This window comes from Nicotiana tabacum, chromosome 1 (genome assembly GCF_000715075.1).
Source record: "Nicotiana tabacum cultivar K326 chromosome 1, ASM71507v2, whole genome shotgun sequence".
In the NCBI taxonomy this organism is placed as follows: domain Eukaryota; kingdom Viridiplantae; phylum Streptophyta; class Magnoliopsida; order Solanales; family Solanaceae; genus Nicotiana; species Nicotiana tabacum.
In genome coordinates this window covers 63,043,205-63,056,416 of record NC_134080.1, presented here as the reverse complement: position 1 = coordinate 63,056,416, position 13,212 = coordinate 63,043,205, and the positions used below count along the sequence as shown (strand labels likewise).

Below are 13,212 nucleotides of genomic sequence, written 5' to 3'. Positions count from 1 at the left end.
CTACTGTATTCATGAATACAATAGCTTAAATACATCAAATACATCTTATAACCACATAAAAGGTATCTATAATCCGTAATATAACAAATGATATCTATAGATGACTAATTACTACTAAAAGATAGTGCTTTATGAAAATTTTCCTTCTAATTACCTAGTGGCTTTCCAAAACATACCCTAAAAAATATGGGTCCAAATTTGTTTAAATATTGGGCTAGTTGTACTAGCTCGTAATTTTTTCTAAAAATATAGATATTAGGAGAGAAATCATAAACACTACTAAATTTTAGCAACACATTATAAAAGAAGGATATTGTACAAATGTACAATTGAAAAAAAATAATGCACATTGAAAGGGCAAAATGCAAAGAATTCTCTTATTTGGCATTTGTTGAAAGTAGTAGTAGTACAATATATTACAGCATATGGTACAAACAACATTTTCGAAAACCTCGGTAAAACCCTGTTGTTTGCGAACCCTAACATCAGATCAGTGCAAAGCTATTGTGCTTCTCATCTGCAATGGCGTCTCGCTGTCGTACACTCTCAAGACCAGCAATTAACCTTTTCAAATCCACAATGAACAAGCAATCAAGCAGTAGCATACCCACTTCCTCTTTTAACCTCCCTCGCCCATTTCCAACACTCTCAAGGCAAGTTTAAAAAAACCCCAATTCAGTTATTGAATATAAAGATTCAATTTTGACAGTTGATTTTGATGTTTCAGGCCATTACCTCAAATGGGTTGTCTTCAATCTCTGCTGCCGCTCCACAGTGCAGTCTCTTCAGCTCGACTCACATCTTGCCTTGGCATTGATTCCAAGGGCTCCAGATCGTTGTCTCAGGGTATGCTCTGCAGTGCCAACCCAGGAGTTTGATATTTTAAAATCTGTATCTGTAAGCAGAAACCACTTTTTTTTAAATCACGTTTATATATTCCTATGCTTTTACTGCTTGTTATATAGTATCAATCGTCTACCTTTGATGGCTGAATCTTTTCATAGTGGGTGGTGTTCAGTTACGGAGCCACATTGACGGAAGGGTGGTCAGTTGAATACCCTTCGTCGAGTATTGTACTGTGTATATAGAAAATTATATGCATATATAGGTCAAACATTACTTTTTTGCTCATATATATTAAATTTGAACACCCTTGGCGAAATTCTTAGCTTCGCCACTAGTGTGATTAGGTGTTTTAGATTGTCTGGTCTAGCTGTTGTTATATACTGATAGTTTAGTGTTGGTAAATTATGCTACAAGGGAAGTTTATCCTAGGTAATTTATTGTTTCTTCTTTTAGTGACTTGATGAAAAAAAATGCTATGGACATTTGCTGTGAAGCTTGTCTTCCTTTTTCTTTGTGTTTATGGTCGTCAAGTATAGAATGTATCTGTGCATTCAAGTTAAATGCATTTATTAGCATGAGTGCATTGATGCCAAAAGCCTATATGTGGAATGATTTGAGATTACGCAATTCATTGTGCATTTTTTTAGGCTAATCTATCACTTTTTAGTGTGTTGTTTAACATGTCATACTTCTTAAGTGCTAATTTTGGAAATTTGATCATGTCTCTTTTTGTTTTGCCAGTAAATTAGGACTAGGTAAAATTCTGGGCTAGGTGGGTTGCATCGAGCAGTGTGAGCTATCAATATCATTTTTTTCTTCATGTGATCTGTCTTTGACTATACAAGGCCAAATTTCTTGTAGTACGTGCTTCCTGATGTTTGGTTTTGCTTGCTCACTTAATTATAACCAGTTTATTAAAATGAAAACATAAAGCCATACATTTTTGTGGTTATGGAGACTAAGAAATTGATCTGAGCTCTTTTTGGTTTGCTATGATCAGCTAAGAACTTTCAGTTTTGCTCCAATAAACTTAGTCTTCAACCATTTTTTTTTCCTTTTTTGCAAAATGGTATGAAGAGCAGAAGAGAAACCTAGAAACAGTTAGGAGCTGGAGGGAAGCAAAGAAGGCAGCATAACAAAGAAAAAAATGAGATTGGATGAGGATTGATATAGAAGGAAAAAGTAGGGTGAGATTAAATGAATAATAAAAAGAATGAAAAATCAGGCACTATCCATCGAGTTTCAAACCTTGCCCCATTAGCCCAAGGATTTCTCAGTTATAAAAATAAAATAATAAAATGAAAATTAGATGTACAATGAAGGATCCATGATCAGCAGGAATAGTGGAATATGACATCATGAAAAAGAAATCCGGAAAATAGCAACTGAGTTTCTTTTGAAAGGAAACGGAAGAGAGAAATATGAAGAATGAGTAGGAAGAAGGATCTGAATTCTTTCAATCATTTTTGAGGTACTTAACTGTCCTTCGATTATTTACAGGAATACTGAAACTAACAACTAGAATATGTTATATATATTACTAACTGGTGAAAGTAAGTCGTGCTAAGCACTATGCTCTTTTTTAATATCAAATACTCTTATTTTTTGAAAAAATATACGGGATAACTTTACTCTTTGCGATAGCATCATTTTAAAATTATCCTTAGAAATTAAATTATCCTTGGACCTCCAGCTTCATATGATCTATTCTCTCTAGACCAAATATTATGTACCAATTAGTGTTTTAGGAATTTTAGATTGAAAATTTTGATAGTGTCATATTGATACATTTGCTAAATCATAAGCACAAAGAATGTGTTCAGAGTAGGATATTTTATCCTTTAACTTATCAATTTTTATATACGCAAGCTCAATTTTAGATTTAACATATTAATATTTAACCTAGAAATATAGTCATTTGTAAGTTCCTATTTGAGTATTTAATTAAGTCAATTCGAATTTCCTCCTCACTCATGAATTATTTATTCCTCTTACCTTGCATTTTAATGTGGAAAAAATTTGGCTACTAAAAATAGATTTTAGGTTCCTTAGATTTTGTATTATAACCATTGATTCTGCTAATAAATGCATCATTGTTATCAAAGGCTAAGCGCAAAAAAGCTCTAAGGTCTGTTGGGTTGTAAGCGCAAAGCGCAAATAAAGCATGGGCTTTAACGGAGAAAGGCATAGAGAAAAACTACAAATATGTATGTATAGTCCAAGACTAATATCTAAAAGCATGAATACCAAATATATGGACAAAGAAATTGAAGAAAACTTGCGATAAAGTAAAATATCGATTGTTTAATGTCGCCTCTTCAGAATTATGCTCATTGGCAAGGGAAAATATGCCTTAGAGCCTTGATGACAGCACTGAAGCACCCACTAAATGCCCTTGATGACAGCACTGAAGCGCCCACTAAGTACGGCGAAGCACTCAACATGTTTTGATTTTGAGCCTCGCTTCAGGGAAGCGCGCCTTTGATAACACTGAGATGTATGCAAAAGCCGCGCAAAGACATTTTTACACGCTAAGCAATACAAAGAAGTATATGCTGATGGGACAGGTGGGTCCACGTGAAATGACTTGTCTTAGAAAAGACATGGTCATGACATAAGCATAAGGGTAGAATGGTCAAAGTGGTATAAGAAAATTTCAAGTGAGCTACAGTAATTCCTTTTTTCATCTAATAAAATTGCTTTGTTTTGATGTAATTACAGGAGTACTGCTTCAAAAGTCTAAGAGTCTGTTTGGCTAAACTGAATTTAAGTAGCTCTTAAGCACCAAGTGCTGAAAAGCACTTTTAAAGTGCTGGAGTTGAATTTATGTAAGCAGTTACGTGTTTGGATAAAAACGCTAAAACTGAAAATAAGCAATTGATGTGTTTGGTAAGAGCATCATTTTCATGTTAAAATGACTAAAATATCCTGATTGCTGTTAACAATAATATGAGCTTACTACGCAATATTATTAATTCTGAATTGATTCAAATACAAAATTAATTTATGTTCAATTCATTTTTAAGTTGTAAATCGTAAATAACATTATTTTAATAGATATAAATATTTTTTTTTAAATTATCATAATAATTAAAAATTGGGTCTTGCTAACCCACTTTTTAGTTCACTTAAATATCTTTGCCAGCACATTAAATATATGGGCTTTCTTGTCTTTTACCCATATTTCCCCAAATTTTTCCCCTCTCCTTTGCATCAACCAAACTTTATCTCTCTCGACAATTTCTGTCGGCAAACAAGACCTAAACAACCATGAGGATTTTCCAAGTTCTTTTTTCTTTTTCTTTTGTAGCTTTTCCCTTCTTCCAACATTGAGTAGTGCAAAAGTAATGAAGATGAAAAGATTTAAGAAGTTATGGAGAGAAGAAATTCACTTGATGAAAATCTTGGTTTACCCGAGAAGAAAGAGAACTTTTTTTCAACATTTTTTAAGTGGTTACCTGAGCCTAGGGTTTTCTGGAAACAACCTCTTTGCCTTTTAAAGGCAGGGGTAAGGTCTACATACACTCTACCCTCCCCAGACCCCACTTGTGGGACTACACTGAGTATGTTGTTGTTTGATTTTTTAAGTGGTTACACATTGACATTGGTACAGATTCTATAGTGGAAAGCAATTATTAGGCACCTTGAACTTTCAGAAGAAGAATAAATGATCCTTCAGCCTAGTCAACAAACACCAGAGGTTACTCTTCAGCATTGCTTTTTTTGATTTCCTAAACAGAGTTTTCAGTTTGACAGGAAAAAACTTTCTTAAGTAGTTTCCACTTCCCCCATTCAGCATTGTTTAGGGCAATGGTAATACTGTTGAAAAGGGAATGAACGAGCTGCAATCTAGGTGAAAGAAAAGGAAGAATGGAGGATTAGGGAAAAGACAAGAAAGCTCATATATTTGATGAGCCGGCAGAGACATTTAAGTGAGCTAAAAAGTGGGTAGAATGTAGTAGGTTAGCAAGACCCTTAATAATTTAACAAAAGCTTAAAGCAGAAACTGCTTAAATATGAATGGTAGATGAATAATTTAACAAAAGTTCATGACTATATCATTCCCTCCGGCTGAAGTTATCTTCTTTGTCCAAGTTCACAATATAGCCAAGGATCAGTTGACAATTAGTAATGGCAATAGATCTGAAATGGTCGCTGGTAATATCTGGAACCATTTGACTACAAATATACTTAGATCTTACCGATCAAACGATATATAGATCTCATGGGTGAGGGAATTTGGCCAATGGCAACATCTCATGGTTATATCAACACCTGTCGGGGATTTAAAGCTGCAACAGGGAGCTGCTGGAGGATGTAACATTATATAGCTAGAGTAATTGAATTAAATTTGAATTGAGATAATTATGCTAGTTTCCTCAAAAGTTATCAGTTTGCTAAAAAGTTAGCATAGTGAATAATACATGCCACAGATGATAGATCACTGGCAGTGCAAAAACCAGTGGTTGAGCTTTTCAGCCTCCCTTTGGCATAGGTTACACAGAGGCATCTTTCTTCTTATACTTTGAGTCAGCACAGGTTCATATGTAACAACCCAACAAAAGCCTACCATCAGTTAAGGAGGTTTACACTTAGTGTATTTCCTTACACAGGTTCCATGAGTAGAGGAGTCTGAACAATTACTTTTTGAATGGTCTTTCTGATATTTCTTCTTGATCACCTTGTGCTACGAGCCCCTCTCTCCTTGATTATATCTCCGGAGCTATTTGGAGAAAAGGTTTTATTATGCATCCGGAGGTTCTTGTCTTCCAATGCTGGAACACCAGAGGGTGACAAAGGAACACTAGTTCTATTCGCTCTAATCCCGCATTCGTCCTCCAAGGTCGATGTAACTCGAGCGAGGGCCTTCTCTATGCATTCAAGATCCAATACCTCACCAAGATCCTTGCTTGGATTCTTCATTTTTTCAATTCAAACTCGGATGGATCGTAGATAGATTCTGTCCCTGGGTACAAACATAGAAATTAGAAACTTGGTATTGAAAGAATGAAATATATTGTTTTCGCTTTATCCATTATGGGTCTAGCCTAATTTTTGAAAAGCATCAATTTGTACATCCACTGAAACTTTACCAGAACGACTACGAAATTCTCACCCTCGAGTCAAGAGCTCACCTTCAATCTCTAAGAAGTTCGAGGACATCTTCTCTTATTATCTTTCTCTGCCATGTCGAAATAATTGGTTGAATAAGAGTGAAAGAAGACTAAAAAACAGGATTCCTCTCCTTTATATCTAGTTAACCAGATGGAAGACTGCCTTCTCCAGTTTTCTCTGTATAGGAAGTCCTATCTTATTTAACCAGTCTCTCTCCACTTTAGCAGGGATTGGAAACGAAGACATAGTTATGTAGGAAAAGCATTTGGGACTCTATTGATTAAAACTATCAGGCCACGGAGACTTGTTAAAAAAGCAGAAAGGAAAAAGAGTATGCGGTTTCCCAGAGAGAACTACTCTATCTTCTAATTAGAAAACATATTTTCTCATAGTTCCAGTATCCCTTGCCAGATCTCTGTTGCCTTGAACTTTTCTCCTGGGGGAAGCCCTAAGTAAGTATTTTAGGGCATCCAACATAGCAGCCTAGAGTCTCAGGTAGGTAATTCAGTACCTGTAACCGCATTAACAAGGAATATTTGGCTCTTAGTTAAGTTGATGTGATTAGATATGGCATCAAATGCTAGTAAGATCGTCTTTAAATACATTAACTACTGTCCATCAGCATCATGTAATATCTCTATGTCTCAGCATCATAAAGGATTTCTAGGTCATCTACATACTTGATGAGTTCAACTGCCCAGAGGCCACTCTCCCTTGCTTGGCCTAAATCCTTTTACCCATTCCATTTGAATTACATTTTGTTCAGGTCCTTCATGACCAGTATGAATAGAAAAGGTGATATTGGGTGTACGTGCCACTGACCGCTATGTGTTGGATCCTTCTAGGGAGCCATGGATAATATGGAAAATGTGACAGTGGAGATGCAGAAACTTATCCATTTGATCTATTTCTCACCAAAATCCATTTCTTGTAGTATATTAATCAAGAGTTATTGATATAAGTGACAATAACTGGCACTAGAGATCTCCAAACTATTAAGTATTGTGATGAAATGGATCCTAATTGAGCAGATGGATAGTGAGGATTCAAATGTTGATGCAGCTACTTTGAGATTCAGTCGTAATTAGTTGTAGTAGTAACATTGAATTGATATAGTAGTAACTAAAAAAATTGTTCGTGAGGGAGGGGCTAAAGTTCACACCAGAGACATTGTTTAGACTTGTAATGAAATTTTAGAAGTCTTTAGATTTGTAAAGAAAGTTCCTAGAGACACTAAGCTACAATAGCAAAAGCGATTGAAGGATAGTGGCGTATCTGCAAAGCATGCTGGGCATGAGCTCTATAGATTTAATATGTCGCTCATTTTTGTCTTGGTTGAGCTGTGCTAGACACTGCGTAGCTAAGAATTTTTCAAGTTATTCTCCATATAAAGTGCAATATTCGATTGTTAAACACACACGTTAGAGTTCACCTCACAAAAAGCCTTCTGGTTTAGTTGTTGTTTTCTTCTACTTTGTAATTATAGGCTGCTGCTACCTTAAGTGTTCTCTTTGCTTTTCAGTTTTGTTCTCAGCTAATTTTAACTTATTTAAATCATATCAGTTGGATACATTTTTAGTTAACCTACTAGCCCAAGCATTTCTTGTCTCGAGTCTTAGTTGATCTAGAATGGCTACCTATCTTGCTATGATTGAAGACTTTTGAGCACCTATATTCCTCAATGTTTCTGCTTTGGATGGCCATTGCGTTATAACTACTCAAAAAACTTTCATGTGGCTTATTGGGATACAACACTAAGGGATCGTTTGGTTCGGAGTAAAGATATCATAGGATTATAATCCTACATGGGATGATAATACCAAGAATTTAGTATAAAATCTTTTAGGTTTTAGCTATTGCCAATAATCAAACAAGGGATAAATGTAATCCCAAATTTAGCCTAATCCCAATAAGCTAACAAGTTATGCCGAGATTATAATGTGGGGATTAAATAATAACGGGTTATTTAGTGTGTACTTTTCTTTGATCGATGTTTGATTCGTTGGATTAAAAATGGGATATACAAGAAATAATACAAAACATGTGTCTGATTTTACAATAGATAAACTTGAATAAATTTTTATTTCAAACTTTAACCTTGGCTTTCTTAAAGAACTTTGGGTGAGTTCTTTAGAGAAGGGCATTTTTGTCATTTTATTGTTTTATCCCGGATTAGCTATCCTGGGATTGTTATCCCACATTGAACGTGATATAAAAATAATATCAAAATTGTGGTACAACTAATTTCGGGATTGCTTATACCAGAAACAGAAGTCCAACCAACGAGATTAAATAATCCCACATTTTATCCTGTGATTATTTTTCTTTATTCTATGAACCAAACATCTCCAACCATGGTTCATCATATTGCTATAGTGTAGTGTGTTATTTTGAATGTTTCTTGCCTACTTCATATCCTATATATTCATGGGTAAACATGAAAATGTCATTATGAATTTACGTGTATCCTTTTTTTTGGGGGGGGGGGGTGGTTCCACGAGGCATTTCATGTAATCTTTGACAATAGAATCCAAAAATTGTCTCATGGAATGGCATGACAACCTTATTGCCATGCTTGGTTACGGCCTCGAGTTAGATGCTTGCTAGCATCAAATTTCCTTGTAATCACATATCAGTCTTTATGACATAGTTATGGGCAATGAGTATTACTATGTTAACCATGTCCTACAACTTTAGGAAGGTGAGATAAATTTTCTCACTTGCTTCCACCTTTCATTCTCACGACGCTTCAGAAGTAATATCCTTTTTCTTCTACTTTACTTAGTTACCAAACGTGTCTAATCAGATTTTCAAGTTGATGATGTATGCTCAAATTTTTTGATTTTCAAGTGTTATAATTAATTCAGGGTAGGTACTTAGTCATGTAGTTGCTATTTATTTCTCATACGTGTCAATCTATAAGTTGTAATGAGGATAAAAAGCAAAGCAACAAAACCCATGAAATGATTACTTTGTTGGCTAATAAATATCAAGGAGTTGTCCCTAAGAAGCGTCTTCTTAATTGGGTTGTTAAAGGATTAATTTGATGTAATTTTAACCTCGCCAAGTTTATCGATATTGCTGACTCAGGATCTTCTCTTTTACCAGAGTTAGGACTCTCAGTGCCGCGATAAGAGACTATGCTCAAGGAGGAAGACGGTTGTTTAGTTACAATCATGACTTCTTATCAGCTATTGTCCTTCCATAATTTTATGCAACCTCAGTTCTTAATCATGTATGATATACACAGGATGCAACTTCTGACTTTTTGCTGCAATTACCCTAATTTTTGTTCAATTTAGTAAGATATTTTCCCTCGATTTGTTTAGAAACAATTTTTGAGTAATAATGTTTGTACTTATGTTCTGCTGAAGCTGGCATCATTATAGCAGCCTTACCATGAGCGGTTAACACTCTTCTTCTTCATTTTGTTGCTTTGTTTGCGATGGGATTGGGGGATGGCATATCGTATGGGTCTTTATCTTTTCGTTTCACCCCTGAGAGAGATACCAGGTATTCTCTACAGCACTCTACTTTTCAGCTAATTTCTTTGACCGTGAATTCTAAACCATTTACGGCTCTATATGAAGCTCAAATTGGTTTTGGGATTAGTTCTCGCATCACCTGATGCAAAGAAAAGATTATGAACTGTGAAAGTTTTTTGCCAGATGGAAAGTCTTATGCATTTTCTTGAAGAAGCTGAATTGCTAATGAGTGCATATTTGTTTAATAGTTGTGGAAATGTGAAGTGCATGTGAGGGGGTGGGATGGTTGATGATATTTGTGTTTCCATGTCTCCTATCCTTTTGAAAGGTTCCTTGGCCACTGCAATCTTGTCTCCATGATTATCAATACACTCTTGCATCCTGGAGTTTTCTTCTCACCCCCCCCCCCACACACACACACAAAACCCCCGCACACCCCTTAGCTTTCTGCCATCTTTCTCTATTTTGTTGTTTGTTTTGGTGGTTATTGGGGTTTGGGTGGGGTGGGGGGGAGAGATAGGGGAAGAAAAGTGCAAAAAATGGGCCCCCTTTTAAACTGTCTTTAGCTCATTATTTATTTCATATCTTCTTTATGGTGTACCACAATGCATTGTTGTGAAATCATATATACACATCTTATCTAGGAAGCTAAGCGAAATGAATTGGTTCTTGGTGCTTTCTTAGATGGTAGAGGTTCCATTATACACTGGAGTATTGCCCTTTTGGCAGAGTTCCAAATTATATAAAAATATATCTAGTAAATTTTATGGTTTCTTCCCAGTATTTTTCCATCACATAATGCTAAATGCTGATAAGTCTAGATAACAAAAATTCTGGAAAGGCTATAGGCTGTAATTTAAACAAAGTACAAATGGTTAGAGTCATTTGCAAAAACCATACCCATAGGCCTAGTTCACTGTTCAGCTTTGTATATGGAGAGGTGAAGTATTCCTATACCCATAGGTCTATATCTATCTGCATAAAGTTGTTGAACTAAATACTTGAGAAGATTATTAAATTTCAAAGGATCAAGGTCAAAGCTATATATTTAGTCTACTTTTGACCATGACCTGTCTCCATAGCTTCGCACTTTGAATCTCCTAAATCCTACCTCTTCTCTTCAATAGTTGTTTATCCTTTTCAGCTAAAAGTGAGCTTGAGAGACAGAGAGAGATTGATATGCTTAGAAATTATTTTTATAGAAGAAATCGTTTCTGATTTGTTTACCTTGAATTGGAAAATATTTTCCTGAAAAAAAGGAAAAAATGACTTTTATTATTTATGAACGGAAGTTATTTTTATTTACAATATTCAAACTCTTACTTCATATAACTTGTTTTAATTAACATTTAGATAATGGGGTAAACATTTAATATGCAAAAAATATCCTGGAACACTGTTTATACACCCTATGATATTCCTTGTAACATTACCACGTGTCACCTACTTTTCTCAAAGTGAAAACAAACATCTAATATTTTTTTTTAATTCCTTTTAACTGACAAAGAAAATGGCCTTGGTTAATTTGTGGTAAAAGATATGCTTAGCACTAATTACTTAACATGCTTAGGGCAGGCTGAGAAGAAAAGCAGAATGCAAAAAAGCAGCAGCCAAGTCATTGTCCACAGAGATTGTACTGAAATGAAGACAAAATCCTCTTTCATTCAACGTTGAAATATTCCCCATGCATGGGATCCCATATATATTTATACACCCATTGATTGAGGTGGGGATGATGAGGGTGGAGAGAAGCAAATAAAGATATTCTTTGAAGATACTCTTAGAAATATTTATATAAATGAAACAACTCATGGTATATGCGATTTTATTTTTTGATTTTTCACCCAGTATCTGGTACCTAGTATATATTTACTACCAAGCAAATTGAGCTTAATATTAAATAATCCCTTTATGGTAATATGTTTTACAGTTTGCAGAATGGCATTTTTCCTGCAATATGCCCCCCACCCACCCACCCAAAAAAAGGGGGGGGGGGGGGTCAGTGGGCAATTTGAAGTTGATTAGATTACTTAAGAGTAACGTCGAAGATATATATATACACCTAAATAAGGGTGGATTTTGTATGCTTTGGAGAACTCTATATTAATACTGTTACTGCGTTATTGTTGCTCTTTAGTCTATGCCAACCATTTTTCAACTTCTTTGCTGGTATTGTCGATAAACTTTGCCCTACACACGTGCCTTTCCATTTAATAGTATTGATCTTCACCATATCATCCTTTTCTTGGACGGTGGATTATGAGGGGATTTCTAGACACTACATTGATTAGGTCACAATACCTTTGCTTAAATATTTCTATTATCCGATTTTAAGATTTTTTTTACATTAGTAATTTTAGAGTATTTGTATAAACTATTCTGTATCTCTTTCTTCAACTCACTTAGTTAACTCCACTAATTGGAGCAGCAATAGTATAACAATTTGAAAAAAGAGACTAGTAAATGACTTCTTGTTTTTTTTTAAAAAGCCAAATATTTTACAAATTCAGTTTATCAAAGCAAATTATATGTAGGATCCGAATTTAGATTACAATATATATCTTAGTCATAAGTGAAAGGACGACCTAGGTAGGAGAAAGAGGGAGTGAAAATAGAGCTTGAAAATGAAGTTATATAAGTATTATAATTTATGTGGCGTACCATTAGTTTGATAGAAAATTGTTTTGGAGGAGCTGAAATGTACTAGAACTGGTTAGGAAAATACAATAACCATCATTCTAGCATAGCTAGTTGACCAAGATATGAAACAACGAAAACCCTAGGTTCATGCATGTCCTAGCTACTTATAGGTTAATTATGCTTATCAATAAGCGTTAAAAGAAAACAGTTAATCACCCATATTATCCACTAAAAAATAGGTTGGATAATGAACTTTTTAAAAACGGGTCAAATATGGATAAGAACCATATTATCCATTTAGAAAATGGATAACCCATGTGTAACCAATTGGTCTAACGTTTACATTTGTAAAGCCTCAAATTGGGGGTTCCTCAAGTTAGGAAGACTAAGAATTCTTCTAAAAGTGATCATATACAAGAAGTCATGGATAATATGGGTAACCCATATTATCGCCCGGTTAACCCACTTTTTATCCGTATTAAATATGAGTCGGGTCGGATAATTGATCCGTTTTTTCATTACCCGTTTTCGACCCGAACCATATCCGACCCGACTCGCCCGTTTGCCACTCCTAATTACGCCTATCAATAAGCATAAAACTAGGTCTCAGATTCAAATTTTAGTGGAGGCAAAAATATATAATTTTTCTTTTTGCCTGTTCAAGTCTTGGTGGATAGAATTACTATAGTAGGTACCCAGTAAAATTAGTCGAAGTACGAACAAACTGGCTGTGGTATAGCCTTAGCTAGTCTCTGGTAGCAAATTCTGTACTAACAATATAGAAAGGGAACTTAATTGGATAAAATAAAATAAAAAAACAAAAGTGCAGGATGAGGCACAAGAGAGGCATGTGATTACTGATTAAAATTACATTAGAAGATAAAAAGGGAAAACAGTTGTTTAATTTGATTAGTTGATTCCCAGCTGCAAATAATCTTAAACAATGAAAATCAATTGCTATACCACTGCTTCCGCAACAACTCCTGCAGCAACTTTTATTTTTATTGTTTTTAATTTGACATAATCTAATTAAAATTTTGACACCATAATGAGAAACAGGGTAGGAAAGCACCACCTAGCACCATGTGGATTACTGAGGTGTGGCAGGCAATTTATTTCAAGTAAT

General features: G+C 34.9%; 1 protein-coding gene across 1 annotated transcript; it reads left to right on the top strand.

Annotated features, from left to right (window-relative positions):
• Positions 1-349: 349 nt before the first annotated feature.
• LOC107831028 (protein NONRESPONDING TO OXYLIPINS 2, mitochondrial) lies at positions 350-9,330 on the top strand. The gene is made up of 3 exons (XM_016658739.2): positions 350-653; positions 728-846; positions 9,070-9,330. The coding sequence occupies exons 1-3, from the start codon at positions 523-525 to the stop codon at positions 9,093-9,095; spliced, it is 276 nt and encodes a 91-aa protein (XP_016514225.1). The 5' UTR covers positions 350-522; the 3' UTR covers positions 9,096-9,330.
• The last annotated feature ends 3,882 nt before the right edge of the window (positions 9,331-13,212 follow it).

What these genes read in the sequence shown, in the direction of transcription:
- LOC107831028 (XM_016658739.2), top strand. Translation starts at nt 523, where the DNA reads ATGGCGTCTCGCTGTCGTACACTCTCAAGACCAGCAATTAACCTTTTC. An exon ending in CCATTTCCAACACTCTCAAG is followed by an intron (nt 654 to 727) that starts GCAAGTTTAAAA and finishes TTGATGTTTCAG; the next exon opens with GCCATTACCTCAAATGGGTT. An exon ending in CTCCAGATCGTTGTCTCAGG is followed by an intron (nt 847 to 9,069) that starts GTATGCTCTGCA and finishes CTCTTTTACCAG; the next exon opens with AGTTAGGACTCTCAGTGCCG.